This window comes from Lissotriton vulgaris, chromosome 9, assembly GCF_964263255.1.
Source record: "Lissotriton vulgaris chromosome 9, aLisVul1.2, whole genome shotgun sequence".
NCBI classification, from domain to species: domain Eukaryota; kingdom Metazoa; phylum Chordata; class Amphibia; order Caudata; family Salamandridae; genus Lissotriton; species Lissotriton vulgaris.
Genome location: NC_141697.1, coordinates 779688081 through 779705438, shown reverse-complemented (window position 1 = coordinate 779705438; position 17358 = coordinate 779688081). Strand labels below are relative to the sequence as shown.

Sequence of the window (17358 nt, the reverse complement as noted above, 5' to 3'; positions counted from 1 at the left end):
GTCACATAGCGGGCCATTGGGGATCCATGGGGCCTCCCCAATCACAAACCGGCTAAGAGGGATGGATTACTGCTCTTTAGTTAAGGAAGCAGTGTATAGGTCCAGAGGATGCTCACAAGAGTATGATAGACTCTGGGGACAGTGGAAAGAGCAGCAAAAATACCCAGAGTAGACAACCCATAGGAAGTTCTTTGGGGAAAGCACACAGTTGTCTGGAGCATAGATCCCGCCATAGTTTACCAGACTGGTCGCAGTTGACTTAAGTGGGGTCTACTTCATGATATTCTGGAACTAAAAGGGTTGTTGTGCAAGGGAAGCATGGGGTGGATGACAATGCGTGCTACAGTATTGTGATCTTAATGTTGTTAAAAATTCAATCAAAAGATTTTTTTTAAAAGAAAGAAATTACTATCCAGCTACACGACAAATCAACAAGAATTGCATCTTGTGCAATAGCTGCTCTCAAATCAGGGTGAAATGCAGCAATGAAACGCTACTAATCTGTTCACTTCACAGTCAAACCCGGACCTGCAGTTGTGCAAGCTGGATTTTACCACAACTATTGATGTTATTGACTCCAGTCCTACAAACTAGCATGGAATTTTCAGGCTGGCAAAAATTCCTCAATAAGGTGGGCTGTGTGTCTGCCAGGTCAGTGGAGTACGTGCCTACACTGCCCTGTCCAAATGGAGTACATTATTTGATGGGCTGGCCCATCCATCAACACTCCAATATTTCTGATGTTCAGATTATAGAAATATCTCTGCATACATACATGCAATACCAGTGCAGTGTGAAAAGGTTACCTAGAAAGAGCTGGGACTGCTGTTGTGGCTGACGTATTCTTAGAGAATCATATTACATGTTTCTGGATCGACAGCTATTGGTTAAGGTAGGCACCAACTTTTTGGTGCTGGTGCATTTTTCTAAACTATTCATCTAGTCTGAGCATTTCATTGCCTTGCTTTTGTTAGCCACTGAGCATCTTCATCACCCCTGTCATACCCCTCAGTCAATAAGCAGAGACCTGTGCAGGTATTGCCTTGGATAATTTAACAAACATTTGCAATACAATAGGTCTTCGTTTGGCGAGAGTTAGAGCTATTGACATTGTAAATGACAACATCTTTTACCTATGTGTCTTGGTTTGGAGTGTAGTGGATGTATGTGGTGTTGAGATGTATTATGTGGGTTGTATTGGAATTGTTAGTTGTGGAATTGTGTGGGATGGAATTGTATGGTGTATTTCTGTGGTGGAATTATGTGGCATGGTGAATAGAAAGGGGTGAGAGCTGCCCAGAATAGATAGAAAGGAGGATACACATGAATAGGTTGTTTGTGCACGAAGGGATGATTGAATTTGAGATAGAGGAGCAGAAAGAGTGTGTGAGAAATAAGGGGAGTGCAAGCCACAGATGCATAAAGAGGGAGCACATGTGTACGTAGAATACACCCGAAGAAGAGGAGGAGAGCGTGGGTTTGAGGGATGGACATTTTTTTGAAAAGGCCAGGAAAGAAACTGTGCTGGAAGACATGAATTGAACCATATGAGAGAGGCAAGAACAGAGTGTGAGAGAGCGAGAGAGAAGGGTGAGAGAAAGTAAGAGACAGAGAGAGAGGAAGGTACGAGCAAAAGGGGCCCATATGGGGAAGGCGAGAATTGGACCAGTGCAGAGGGTGAGGAGGCAGTATAGACAGGAGACAGGGAGTATGAAGGAGGTATGAAAGGGACGGTGGGATTGTGAGATGGGAGGGTGACCCGGGAGTGTGAGGGAGAGATTAGGGGGCAGTGGGTGTGTAGGGGAGAGGTGACAGGGCCGGTGATAGTGCAAGTGAGAGATGTGGTAGATTGGAATTCTTTGTTGCAGAATTGTGTGGCGTGGTGTGAAGTTCTGTAGTGGAGATATGTGGCATTGTATGCAGTGGAATTATGTGGACAAAAGTGAAGTGCGACGATGGTGGCAGCAAATGGGAAGCTTATGGGCAGGCATAAGCCCATATACTAGGAACCGGATTTCGGCCGTTACCGACCGGTATTTGGCATTTGGAATGTAGGTGGCATTTTTGTAGGATTCGGTATTTTACCGAATCGGTAACTTAAGGAATCGGTAAATTACCGATTTCTTAACATACTAATTCGTTAAATTACCGAATCCGTAATGTAGAGGGCACTCAAGTGAGTGCATTCCTCAGTTAAGGATTCGTTATTTACCACCAACTACACGTTGGTGGTAAATGAAGAAAACCTTTGAAAAAGCAATTTTTTGCTTTTACAAAACTGCGATGTGGCAGGCATACATGCCCATTAAGGCATGTATGTGTGCCACATGTGCACTCATGCACTATTCAGGGGTGCAACAGGGTGTCAATGTGATACCCTGCCACCCTTGTATGTGTTCCCCATTTACTGAATCGGTATTTACCGATTCGGTAATTCTCATTCATTCCTATGGGCCTCCAGGCCCATTGGAATGAATGGAAATTACCGATTCGGTAAATACCGAATCGGTAAACACCGAATTTAACCGATTCGGTAAAATTTACCGAAAAATTACCTACATACTATTTACCTATTCTTAAATACCGAATCGGTAAAATTCGGTATTTAACCCCTTAAGTGCGGCGCACGTTCAGCGGATGTCGCGTGCACTACCTCACTAGTGCTGCGCACGTCCGCTGAACGTTCCGATCCCGCCCGCGCAATAGAACATCCGCACTGGGGCGGAATTTGCGGCGCGCTAAAGGGGTTAAGAATCGGTAAATAGTATTTACCTACATCTGGCCCTAGATGCAGTACATCTCAATTTGAGACAGCCAGAGACTTAAAAAACATGACTTCATCTAGCTGTGTAGTTTATCATCAGAGAGATACTTGAATAGCGCTACAATGCTTTGCTGTGCCAGCGTACATGTGTTCTCTTCCGCGTTCTCAGAGTGAGGCAGAGAGCAAGCTAGAGCAACCAAGCAGATATTGTGGTTTATGAATCGGTGGTAGCAGTATGCCCAACAAAGAAAATGGCTGAGTGTGCTTTGGCCACGATATAGGGGCAGTGGACAAAATTGTAGATGCAGAAATTATGAGTGCTAATACATGTGCAACATGTCATCATGCCCTTGGGACAATGCCCACGAAAGCAGCACACGTGTACAAAGGTAATCCTAGGAAAATCACCTGTACATGCAATTACAGTATAATCCCATTTAAGAAAAGAAACATATGTAGAAGGTTTCTTCAGATCAGATAACGATTGTAAAATGACTTCCACTGTTGCCAGAATGTTTATAGTGTGGTTACGTAGGGTTTGCCACTCATTTCCATACACATGCCAACCTTTTCACCCACATTTACTTTCTAAGAAAAATTTCCGATGTTCACATTTTATTGAACAGGCGACACACGGAGTGAGAGGCTGCTTCAGTGTGCACCACGTTATGCACTGAAAGGCCCTACCTGCAGATTGACCAGGTGGGCGGTGGCCAGGGACAATTAATTGCTTGCACTTTCAGTTCCACTGCAGTGTGGGGGGGGGGGGGGGGCAAGGCCACAGGAGTTGGAATCAGAGAACAATTAACAAGATTAGCCACAAAATAATTGAAACAAAGCCCCCAGCAATTTGCAACAACCCCAGCTGCCAGGGTGCATTATACAAATATCCAACATGATATCACTGTGCTTCTCCCAGCTTTGAATAATGCTGAATTACCACATGCATAAACGTTTACCACAGTTGCCAGTTCATCATGCTCAGAAAGAAAAAAATGGAATGTAGCAAGGTACTGTCCGGAGCATGCTTTGTGAAATACACCCTGGCCTCCGACGAAGGGCCTATGTGGGATGAAACACTGGTGGGTCTCTCAAAGGGGCGAGGCAGATATAAATAAGCACGTGGCTTAAAACACATAAGCTAAAAATATGTGCTTTTGCATAGTGTGCCGCCCCACTGATATTTTGGTGCTTCTGTCATTGCATCCAGATATATACTACAGCAAGTAACATTGCATATACAACAAGCCAGGGCTGTCGGCTTTGTCAATTGTATGTAATTCTGTTGGCTATATCTGAGGGTAAACAAGCTTGGTCCTTTTCAAATAATTTGTTTCCTTTTAAGTCATTTCTTCCTGCAAAACAGTTGTCACGTAAAAACGTATTGTTTACATGTAAAGTGCTTTAGTGCCCTCGGACAAAGTTCGCTCTATATAAACTGACAGGTTAAAAAACAGAGAACAGCATAACGTGGCCTTGGAGTGCCCTGGCTGGGGAATATGTCCTTTTTGTGTAACAACAGCAGGTAAGTAGTTGCCTTGACTGTAAAAGTATACAAGCATATGAAGGGTAGAAACCTTCTCTAGTAGAGGACAATGAAAGTTAATGTCATATGTGGTGAACACTGTAATGATGTACTCTGCATTATATTAGAAAGTGCCTTGCTGTTCTGCACAGTGTGCTGCACTGGGAAAAGAGCCACGCTTCCCAGCAGCAATGAACATTAGTTCTTCAAGCAGTGGGATCAGAGCAGACATTCCAGGGAAAACAGGAGTCAGACAAAACTGAGGTTTCTGTCCGGAGGGTGTGGGCAAATAAAGAGCCGTCCCCGCACATGCTTTTTAGAACAGCTGGTGCACCGGCAAGACCCAGCCCACTTAAAGCCCTGGGCCTACGTGATATTTATTTGTGCCTGAGTTATTAACTTATTAAAAATAGTATCTTCAAGACATGTGGAAACGCTATGAAACAGCACAAATACAGCTACAAGACCTATAAATGAAAATGTAATGTATTATTATTACGGTGTTCACGCTGTTAAACATGAACATGTGCACAAAGTCAAAGGAGGAGACCAGAAAGAAAGTACACAAGTAAACCAAGTGTTTCTGCTGGATGAGGACAAAACCTGCAGAGAGGAATGCAGCCCTCTGCAGCTTATACCCCAACTTTTCTTGTCTTGCTTGCAGCCCCTCTTAGTCCCATCTAAGATCTCATTGTCGGGTCTTATAGGCTTGCTTCCAATGAGATCTGACTGAGCGCTCCGATTTGATTTTAATAACTTGGAAGCAGTATTTTACCCAACATAGCATTGGGTGCTATCAAAACTATGCTCTCAGCCCCTATAATGCAATCACACTGCAATACACTGCCGTTTGTCAGTGTGGGTTATTCATGTTGACCTTATGAAGGCCCCTCCACCTTGCCAAAAGAGAGGACTGGTAATCCTGTAACAAAACACACCAGGGTCAGTACCAGTTGCCTCCTGGCCAGGACCAGTCACTATTTCAGCAGCAGTTTTGAATAAAGTAAGCTGTGTGCTATGGAATATATCCTCATCCCTGTCCCTTTCCTCAATGTTGCTGTATTCAGTATTCTGGGGATACAGAGCCCGGCCTGACGTTTGCTCCTGAGCACCCGCCACCCTTGAGTCCAGGGCCTGGTCTTAGACCCGGTCTTGTATTGTATACCAACATTCCTAAATATGAGTTGTCTTGGAGAGCGGCCTTTCCGTCTGTGCTCTATCACTTCTGAAGTTATGAGTAATCCAAAGGAGGAAGTGAAGGTTGAATTACTTGTCATTAATGGTGAATTTAAGAGGTTGTTGCATTTGGTATCATAAGTGCTTTCAAAATAAAATTTTTAAACAATTTTCAATATTTTTTCAACAAATGTTATGTACACATCAGGCACAGGAGGCTGCACTGACCATCTATTTGATACGTTTTTGTTTTCAGTATTGTAGACCACTTAAGTCTTTAGACATATTTTTGTTTTTTCCTTGTAAACTTTTATCTAATTTTAAAATACACTTTTGCAAATGTGAACCGCTGCTGCTGGGAAAAGTTCAAAATACGACACAGAAAGAGATGCATGGTTTTTACCCGCTCAGTAGCTAAAAGGGAACCCTTGAACTCTTCAAGTACTTGACGGCATTCGACTTCATGAACTCTGGCACATGTTTGAAAGCCAATTACTATATCCTGCAAAGAATGAAAGACAACTCACAGCCTCAGGGAGACATTAACCAAACACAGATATTTAGGACAAGAGATTCCATATTAGAAAGAAAAGCTAAAGATGGGGTATTTGATTGGACCTTCAGTGTTTACAACTGGCATTGGCGAATGATTCTCCACTACTAAAGCAAATATATTCAGTGCCCAGAAAGCATGGTTTAAGGATACTCTTAAACAACTATGCTGGAGTATCCTTACCATGGACCTGAAGATGCATCTTTGGATAAGAAGATAAAAGTTCAGTCATTATCTGTGCTCCGTCACTAGGTTCTCTCTTTAGTGTTTCACATAAAGGCACTGCAAGGAAAGTTTACTTCACGAGCCTTCTTTGTGACGAAGGTGTGAGATTTCTTTAGCAGGAGGGCTTATCCTTTCTTCCTCAAGTCTACTGTGCAGGGATTACACCAGATTTGGCTTTGCCCTTCAATCCTTGAGAACTCCCCCCTGACAACAGGTAGAAACAGACAGCTCTGTTGTCTTTTTAGTAGGTCTCTCTGAGAGAATCATTTCAAAGCTTTTACATAGCTTTAGACCTTCCTCTGCTTTATCTGCGATATTGATTAAACTTGGCTAATCTTATTCAATCACTTGTATCTATCAGGAGAGATCACCCAAAGAGGCGCCTAACTATCCCTGATGAAATGCAGCAGTGGTCACCTGAACAAAGGAACTATTCGTCTAGTTTCTGCTAACTTAGTCCTCATCTACTCTGTGGAGAGTTTTCAGTCTGATATGATTTGGCTATCCATGGAGTAGATATCACACTTTTGGATGAGAGGAAGTTCTGATTGAGGAAGGTTTCACCGGTCATCATTAATTTACCGTCAAGCTCCTGTAATGAAGTTACAAACCTGAACAATGTACACCCAGATGCTCCTCAGTCCCTTATGACTTCCTTCTCAACATGTGTCTGTTCTGGTCGTACAGGGGGACATTTTATCTCAGGGGAATAGATCTATGATTATTGTAAGAAATACACTTGGTACTTACTGAATGGTTAGGAGTTAAGATGAAACGGGCAGATAAGAACATGCTTCGAAGGAAGTGTACGATCAGCGCAGAATCATCACAGGCGGCGAGGCATTTACCGATGCACCGGAAAATAAAACCCTAATATGGGAGTGAATTAAAGACAGTCCGAGTTCAAAATAAGCAGCAACTCTTTCCCACTCTATGAGAGTCTTACTTATAGAGGAGCATTCATCTTTCATTAAACTCTACACACGTCGTCTCTCACTTTGAAATTGCTTTTAACGAGCTGAGAGAAATGTTTATTATGTAATGTTATGTTACATCTTATGGACATTGTAAAGATTTGTACATGGCCATGAACATGACTCAAAACAACAAGGAGGGGGATGGGAGCCAATAAAGGCCCTGTAGCTAGGCTCAGAAAGTGCTAATGCAAAAAGCAGTGGAGGTACTTTTCTTCTAAAAAGTGAAGAAGAAAAAAATGCGGGCAAAGAAGCAGGAATCCTAAAAATTATTTCTTGGTACCCTCACACATCGATGAGGATGTAATGTATCATCATTGGACTTGCTCCTCGTAGGGCTCCACAAAGGGTCGCTTTAGCAGAGACCTTTTTTTTTTTGTCGTCTGATGAGAAGCGCCAGTGTGAGGGCATTTTGAATGTATGGGGTGGAGTGAATGTGTATATTGAAATAAAGGGACACTAAAGCTGTCTAAGACACACCAAACTTGACTTTAATGTGATGGTTCTCCTGGCAGGATTAAAAAATTATATTTTGGTAGGGGCTACTACAGGGTAATGATTTATCCTGTGACTGTGGTCAGGTTGACATGTTTAACGACTGATGGCCCAAAATAGATCTCCGCTACTTCTTCAGGATCTAAAAGAAAAGGGGGATAAACCTACCCCACACTTAAGACGTAATATGCAGTGAAGGCATTCCCCTGGAGGAAAATACCTTGTTCAAAAAGTTTAAAATTGATCTTCCCACCTAGAAAATGAATGAGAAAAAAGAGAAAACACACAGTAAACAAATGTTTTGAATGTATGGTCCAATACGTCACAAGACCAGGATCCCTATTCCAGCACAGTGTATCATAGTGTCTCCTAAGGTAGATATGCTCATGCTATTGTTGGCGCTGATCAGTTACCACAACGTGAAAGAAGTGAAGTACACGCTGATGGTAAACAGTGTTTACCACAAATCTTTTTCCCAGCAGGGAATTACAATGCGGTCATTACAACGACTGCGTTGTGATTCCGCATACCATTACTCCGCAAGTTGGAACAACGACTTGCGGGGGGAAGGTGTTGGATTTAATATCCAACACCTTCCCTATTGTCCGCACAGACTGGAGTTGGAATAGTAAGTTATACTATTCCAACATCCAGCGCCCCCCCTCCGCAAGTCGTCGTTCCGACTTGTGGAGTAATGGTATGCAGAATTACAACGCGGTTGTTACAACAACCGCGTTGTAATTCCCGTGAAAAAGACAGCGGGATAATAACATACATTCCACACTGATACATCAAATATAACAGAACAGGCAAGTAGACATTGGTCTAACAGACAACATAAAACCAATCTGTGTTGGTTTTACACAGTGTATCATAAGTGATTGGTTGTCCTCAGGTGTGAATGACGTGTCTTATCCTTTGGATTAATCTATAATGCCCCATAGGTCAAAAGCAGAGGGTAGAGCTTAGCTGCTAACTGTGGTAAGAGCAATGATACCCAGCATAAAGAAACAAAAAATAAAGGGTACCCAAATGACCTTAGGGCGAAAAGAAAAGGAAAAACTGAGAGTTTTCTAGAGAAGCAACCATACTCATGTGATTTCTGCACAGAGAATGCCAGAGACCTATCTTCCTCCGGTCACCTGGATAGAGACTCAGCAGAGGAGAAGACATGTCTTTTAAGGTGCGGGTATTGAAGTGATTTATCTCAGGTGGGGTGCGTGCAGCTAGAGGAAGGTGGCATGACAAAATGGCCAATGAGGATAGGAGAGGAGGGGCGATATTGATCCAATAGGAGCAAGCCCCTCACATACTGGTGTAACATAGGTATCATCCCTCAGTGGTGGCAATCTCAGAATGTGTAGTGGTCAAATGCAGGCCAGCCCAAAGTCAACAATGGTTTTTGAAAGGCAGCATCTTAGCAGTAAACTGAGACTGTTGAATGTTTTCTTAATGGACAGTGACAGTAGTAGAAAACTATGGGGCACCTAATTGCTCTCAGATATATAGTGACGAAGCGAACGCCCGGTGCAGATAACTGCTAGCCATCCCTCATGGTGAAATCTAGGTATATTGACATCTACGTACATGTTGGATATATGGGCCTATTCATTAAAAAGTAACATGGGGCGGCCAAGTGGTCTATTCCCAATATATTAGGATGCTTGGATAGCACTATTGGGCCAATGGCTAATGAGGAGAAGAGAAGGGGTATGCTCAAGCCAATAGGAGCGAACCCTCGCATGGTGGTGTAGTGAAATTATCATCCCTCAGTGGCAGCTATCTTGGAGTGTGTGGCAGTCAAATGCCCAAAGTCATCAATGGTATTAGTACAGCAGTGTCTAAAACAGTAGACTAAGACAGTTTAACCCCTTTAGTGCTCCTGTCGGCCAATGGCCATCGCAAGCACCACCTCCGTAGCGCTGTGCACGTCCGTTGGCTGACGCGGCCCCGCTCACTGATTAAAACCGCTGCACCGTGGCGGAATTCACACCGCGGTTAAGTAGTTAATGTTTTGATGGGGGGTACTGCCTCATTGGTATCAACAGAAACATTTGTGTTAATGAAGAAGAGGCCCATGGCCATTCGCAAAATGCTTATCATAAGCACGTCTTAGTGTGGTGTGTGAGACTCCATAGCAGGCCGTCCCATATGTGACATGGTGTTAGTGGTGATATGTTAAATCAGATCCCATGTATGAAGCGAATATTAATGCTTCCATGGTAAGGGAGTATCTGATGTCGCAGGGGACTGACTGGGGATTTACACCTTGCACCAAAGGATTTCATCGTTCGCACATTTGCTGTTGGTGTAGAGGCAGAAAATCCACCATTTCTCCTTTCTGAATATGTTAACAGAGCTTCATGAGCTAGTTGCTTCTAAAAGCATCCACTGGAGGTCATCTGGAGAGTGGTTTGAGTCACAAAAGTTATTGCACATTTTTGCAGTGCTGTACCTGCAGCAGGTATTGCCCAGGTGCTTTAATATTCTTGCTTTGATAGCCCTCATGGTCATTTCCACGTAAAGAAGGCCACACGCGTAGGTGATCAGGTCAACACAGTGTTTTTTTGTATTGCAGTTAGTGTGACCTTCCTGTATCCAGGTGAATTGGGGGCTACATTTGATCTCTTTGGAATGTTTAGTGAGTGGGCATACCCAGCAGGTCCCACAGGGATATTGTCTTGTGACAGGTGTTAAAGCCCACAAAGTTTTCTGCATGTGGGACTGTTGAATATGGAGTCTCATGTATACCAGGAGGTCCTTCAAGTTGCTCTGGGTACACTTAAAAGTGAATTGTGGCTGTGGAATCTAAAGAGACCCAGTGCCTAAAATACCCCTATGTTACATAATGGTGCATTTGATCTGATCGGAGTTGAAGGTGAAGGTGGTCACACAAGTAAGGACATCTTCAGTGTACCTTAGAGCCAATATAGCACCCAACGGGCTCTTAGTGACTGTAGCACCACGGCTGTTTCTTGATGATATGGTGTTCAGGATGAGAATGGTCACAAATTGCATGGAATACACACATTACTGACTCATTCTTATCATCAACATGGACAAATTCCTGTCTGATGCACTGAATGCTTATTTGTATCGCGCAAAAGAACTTAGCCCCCAAGGGCATCAAGGCGCTATCAGATGGAAACAACAGAAACATAACCTGAGGTAGAATATCAAAAAAGAGTGGAAACGCTCAGAGTATCAGAATTAATAAACTAGGGAGAGCAGCCATCTTTTTATAAGTTTGCGAAAAATTGTCAGGGATGGTTGTCTGGCAATTTCCGGCAGGAGCGAATTCCATAGTTTGGGGGCCAACAAGGAGAATGCTCTACCGCCCCATCTCACCTTGTTAACCCTCGGAACTATGAGCAGATTTTTCGAGGCAGATCTAAGGCATCTGCTGGGAGTGTAAGGTGTCAGTAGGGATTTAACCCCTTCTGGGCCTGATCCAAAGAACGCACTGTGGACAAAACAAAGAATCTTAAATGATATTCTCGCCTGAATAGGCAACCAATGCAGTTCTCTTCTAGCCGCCGTCGCTGACGATCGCCTAGGCAGATTCAGAACTATCCTGGCGGCCGCATTCTGGGTTACATGAAGTCTTTGGATCGCTTTCTTATTTATACCCCCATAGAGAGCGTTACAATAGTCGATCCTGGATTATACCAGGGCGACCGTAGATTGTTTACGTGCCTCAGGGGAAAGGAAAGGGGCGATCTTCTTTAGAGTCCGAATGATGGTACAGCAGGTGCCAACCGTTTTGTTAACCTGCAGGTCAAATGACAGGGTAGGGTCTATAGTTAAGCCTAGATTCTTGGCGAATTTGGCCGGACGAGGGCATTCGCCCAAGGAGGTAGGCCACCACTCTTCACTCCACAGATCTTGATTCCAACCAAAGACCAGGACCTCAGTCTTCTCACCATTGAGCTTGAGAAAGTTCCTCATCATCCATGATGATACTGCTTCCATACAGGTCTTGAATTTTACAGCACAGTCTTGCCCCGACTGAGTTGTCGAGACAATGATCTGCGTATCGTCGGCGTAGGATAACACCTAATATCCAAAGGCTCTTATTATTTTTGCAAGGGGGTCACGTAAACGTTAAACAGAACCGGGCTAAGCGCCAAGCCCTGTGGGACCCTGCATTGCATCGCCTGGGTAGGGGACATATAGTTGCCAAGTTTCACTCTTTGCTGTCTCTGGAGCAAAAAAGAGGACAGGGGGTTCAGGGCACTACCCTCGACCCCTATCTCCCTCAGTCTGTCTACCAGAATAGAGGGGATAGGGTATCAAAGGCTGCTATTAGATCCAGCAGGACCAACAGAGTGGTCTGGCCTTTATCCACCTCAGATCTAATATTATTTACCACGACTGTAAGGGCAGTCGCCGTGCTATGGGCCGCGCGAAATCCATGTTGAGAGGAGTCCAAACGGTTCTCCCTCTCCAAAAATGCTGTCAGATGCCGATTTAAATGGGCTTCAAGAATTTTTGCAGGTGCTGCTAATAAAGAAATCGGCCGGAAGTTTTTCAGCACCTCAGGATTCAGGGAAGCCTTCTTCAAAAGGGGTTTGACCACAGCAAGCTTCCACACTTGAGGGAAAATTCCCTCCGTGATAGCGCTATATAGGATCTCAAGAAGAGACGGTAGTAGGGTACTTCTGCAGGCCTTTAGGATTTTCAAAGGACAAGGGTCCAAGGGGGAACAGGATTTGGTGGCATCTAAGATGCGATTTAGCTCTTCCCCAGATAACTCGGGAAATTTCAAAAAGAGGGAAGTATAGCTAGGTACCCCATCTATATTCATGTCAGCAAACTGCACTGTAGGAGCCTGGGAATCAGCTTCACTATTCAATTTTTGGTTAAGAATTTCCAATGAAGAGTGAATGTCAGCTATTTTGGTTAGGAAAAAGTCAGCAATGTTGTTACATAACATCTGTGACTGAGTCACAGAGTTAGCCGACTTAGGGACAGAAAGGGAGTTAATGGTTTTAAAAAGCTCCCTAGATGATCTCAGCCCAGAGGTGATCTTATTAAAGTGGTTCTTTTTCACCTCCATTATAGCTTTTTTGTATTCCTTAAGCGCTAATTTATGTTGTATTTTCTTCGAGACATTGGGCATTGCAAGCCAGGCCCTCTCCTTTTGTCTACAAGTCTGCCGCAACGCTCTAAGTCGCTCGAAATACCAAGGGGCCGATGGGCTCTTTCTGGCAATATAGTGCCTTTTAGGGGGTGCTAAGGTGTTCATAGCTCTCCCCAGCCCATTAGACCAGTTCTGAGTGGCCAAATTTGGGTCTGATCTCGAACAGATGGTGGGCGGTTGTAGCAAAGGAGCTAACGTATCATTGTTTACCTCTCTAAAATGTCTTCTAATCTCCCATGAATTTCCTCCAGATACAGATGCCGCAGGCATATTCAGATTAAAAGGGACGGCCAAATGGTCTGACCGCGTAAGAGGAATGGGGGTCTCTATGGTAAGCCTATCATCATTCGTAAAGATACCATCAAGCGTATGACCCGCCAAATGGGTCGGGCCAGTAACCAGTTGGTTAAACCCATATGCCTTCAAACCTTCCACCAGAGAAGTTGTGTTGGTGTCCTCAGCCTTCTCAAGGTGAACATTAAAGTCACCTAAAAGAGTGAAACACGATCTATTCATAAAGGGCTCTAATAGAAGAAGAATGTCAATGGTGAATGCGGATCGAGGACCAGGCGGCCTGTAACACAAAATGCCCGAAAAAGATGTAGTGGAATTCGGCTGTATGGAGAAGTAAAAGGCCTCCAACTTATCCGAGGGGGATGATAGTGGATCAATACGGCAGATAAAATCCTTTTTGCAGAGAGTCCCGAGACCACCCCCTCTCTGCAGCTCTCGGTCCATTCTGGACATAACATAGCCTTCTGGGATCGCATCCACCAGGTCAGGACCAGCACCTTCAGAACCCCAAGTCTCCGTAATGAAGACCCAAGGGGGATCTCTAGAGACAACAAACTCCCTAAATGCTACATTGTTTTTAATGAGCGACCTTGCATTAATGAGAAAGCTCGGTTTCATAGGGGTAAATATATGCCCCTTTTCTATATGTGTCCTAGACTTTTTGCTTATAGGCGTTCATTTAGCATCTATATCCAGAGGAATAGTACATCCACAGATTATACTCTCCGGACCTCTAGTATGAAAACAGGGGCGCGAGGGATAACAATGTAGCTCGAGAATACAACTCACCTTTTGCAGCAAGAGAGAAACGAGGAGCAGCGTATCTGGCTTGTGGCGCCTCCTTAGCGCTGAAGGAAGCAGACAGGCTGAACTCAGGCGTAACTCCAGCGGGAGTCCGGCGAGCCCGCTGCGAGTGCCCGCTGCGCGTTAGCATGACCGTTTTAAATAGATGTCTAGCATCCTTATGACGACTAGACCGTCAACCAACACTCATCATCAAAATCAACATTACAGGGATTGCACTGAAAGCTGGGTTCAGTATCTCAGCATTCAATTCACAGCTCTCTGTGATCAATGCCCAGATGAACGAGCACAAGGTTTACCTCCTGCAGCATAAGCTCTCTTAAGACAAAGGTTCAATCACATCTCCCTGGACACATCATTCTTCAAACAGCATTTTGTGTAATGACAGTTGGGGCAGCAATGAGAACGACGGTTAAAGGGTTCCCCACCATCCATGTATGAATATCCAATACCCCCATTTTCAGCACACCGACAAATGTGGTACCCTGGATTCCAGATGTCCCCTCCCAATCACTGCAGCCCTTCTTCCAACACCCCTTTCCCCAACCTTTTTTGGGTGGGAGCAGAGGAAGAAGAAGAGGAGGCAACACACAAGTGCTCTAGAAACAGCAAGAAACCAAGATGCAGACCAGGAGTCAGTCAGCCAAGGAAGACTAGTCATTAACCTCTCAAAGAGGGCTCTGACCGAAGACGAGATTACAGTACTACGCAAATGTCTTGTATGCGGGCCCACCTCAATTCCATCTCATAAACAAAAGTCACCAGTTCTTCCACAAGTTCGCCTTCAGGAATTTATTTCAGGACAGGAAAACCCCTGACAGTTAGGACTCAGGACTACGGAATCTATCTGAGTTGACACCTACTTCAGGCATGACACCCAGTGAGGTCCTCACCTTTGAAAAAGCCATACTGAAGAAGACTGCACAGATAAGAGCTCCTGGGTTCTTCAACAATTTGTCATCCAAAACAACACAGATCAGTTAAAGCCTTGACTGAGGATCCTTTGATCGTGATCAAATCAGCAGAAAAGGGCAGAGCGATTGTTGTGATGGACATCACCGATTACAACCAAGAAGGCCTACACCAGCTAGCGAATGGGAGATACTACCGCTCAATGAGCTCAGATCCAACTGAGACCTCGATAAAACAAATTCAATACATGGTCATGATAGCGGAGGCACAAGATTGAATTGCTAAACATGAAGCAGTGTTCCTGGTGAATACCTTACCAAGGATCCGCTACTTTTACGTATTGCCCACAATACACAAGGAAAACAGGCCCCCTACAGGAAGGCCAATCGTCTATGGCATTGGATCTCTATTGGAAGCTTTGAGTAAGTTCTGCGACCACTACCTTATACCACTGGTCTCTAGGACAAGGGACATGCTGAACCTGATTTCTGACACAAATGATCACCAGGAAATCAACCTCCTTTTGACATTAGACTTAGAGGCCTTGTACACCAACATCCCTCAAGACGCCACCATAGAGGTCATTGAGGCCTGCCTCAGAGCACCAAATTGGACAATAGCAGTGCTGATTGACTTTATTATCGAATGTGGCACGATAGCGTAGAATAATGACTTTTTTTAAATTCAAACCTGGATCTATCATCAGATACAAGGAACATCAATGGGCAGCACACTTGCCCCGAGCCTGGTCTGTCTATACATGGCCCATTTTGAAGAACAACACATCTTTACTGATATGAATCCCTTCAATGCCAACATTCTAACGTGGCGACGATACATAGATATTATTCTGGTCTTCTGGAAAGGTGATAACACCACATGCCAGGAATTTGGATGCTGGATCAGTACTCTTAACCCGTACCTGAGATTCACCCAGACTGCCTCCACAAGGCAGATACCATTCCTGGATTTACTAATCTCCATTAAGGTGGGGAAACTATGCACTAAGACATATAAAAATATCACTGATAGCAACAGTCTTCTGTTATTTAAGAGTCACCATCCAAAAGCATTATAGGAGAACTTGCCATATGGGCAGTTTCTCTGTGTCCAGATAAATTGCAGTTTTTTGAAAGATTATAGCGCTCAAGCCAAAGCACTTAGTAGGAATCTGTCCTCCTGTTTCTACACATCCAGAGTTATCAAACGAGCTGAGAAAAGTACACGAAACAATTAATGGGAATCTCTTTTAGAGACTAACGCAAGACCCACTGAAAATGTCCTTACTAGAGTCCTTATCTTCACCCCCAACTCCAATCGGATCAAATGCACCATAATGAAACATTGGGGAATTTTATGCACTGAGTCACTTGAGTTCCCACGGCCACAATTTACTTTTAAGTGTTCCAGAACCTGAAGGACCTCTTGGTACACACCAGGCCCCGCATTCAACAGTCTTTCATGTAGAACATCTTGTGGGTCGTACTACCTGTCACAAGACACTATCCCTGTGAGTCCTACGGGCAATGTTCCCTCTTATATACATTCCAAAAAGGTCAAGTTGGGTCCCCAGTTCACCTGGATACAGAAAAATTACACTAACTGCAATACAAAAAACGACATCTACCTGATCACTTGCCCGTGAGGCCTTCATTACGTGGGAATGACCCCAAGCACCCAAGAAACCAAGAATAATGGAGCACTTGTGCAATATCCACTGCAGACACAGCACTACAAAAATGTCCAATTACTTTTACGACTCTAATTACTCTCCAGATGACCTCCGGTGGACAATTTTGAAGCAACTAACTCGCGGGGCCTGGTTAACCTTTTAAGAAGAGAGCAACAGTGGATTTTCTGCCTCTCCACCAACAGCAAATGTCTGAAAAATTAAAACCTCTGGCTGGTGCTAGGTGTAATTCCCCAGTCAGTCCCCTGCAAAATCAGATACTCCCTTTCCATGGATATACTGACATTCTCTTCATACATGGAATCTGATCTACCATATCACCACTGACACCATGTCACATATGAAATGCCCTGTTATAGAGTCTCTCACACCCCACTAAGCAGTGCTTATGAAAAGTATTTTACTACTTGGCATGGGTCTCTTCTTCATTAACATGAATGTTTCTGTTGATACCAATTAGGCAGTACCCTCCAATAAGAAAACATTTTACTGTATGTCAACTTGTTTCGAGGGCCCCTTACTAATGCCATTGATGACTTTGGGCCATCCTCCATCTGATCGCTACACACTCCAGGATGGCTGCCACTGACGGATGACACTTCTGTTACACCAGCACGCAAGGGGCTTGCTCCTATCGTCTCTAGCGTACCAGCGTACCCCTTCTCTTTTCTCTTCTCCTCATTAGCCTTTTGCCCAATAGCGCTCTCCAAGCACTCTAATCCATTGGAAATAGACCACTTGGTCACCCATGTTACTTATTACATGAGGAGGACCATATTTACAACATGAACACAGACACCAAT

The 17358-nt window shown here is 44.1% G+C and overlaps 1 protein-coding gene across 1 annotated transcript in view; it reads right to left on the bottom strand.

The window, feature by feature from the left end:
- The window catches only part of LOC147692239 (maestro heat-like repeat-containing protein family member 1), a 62535-nt gene that overhangs the window by 20280 nt on the left and 24897 nt on the right, over positions 1–17358 (bottom strand). The window contains exons 13-14 of the mRNA XM_086939514.1: positions 6994–7113; positions 5869–5967 (exon numbers count right to left, since the gene is read on the bottom strand). Of these exons, the coding sequence (XP_086795640.1) occupies positions 5869–5967; positions 6994–7113 (219 nt within the window). The remainder of the gene's footprint in view (positions 1–5868; positions 5968–6993; positions 7114–17358) is intronic.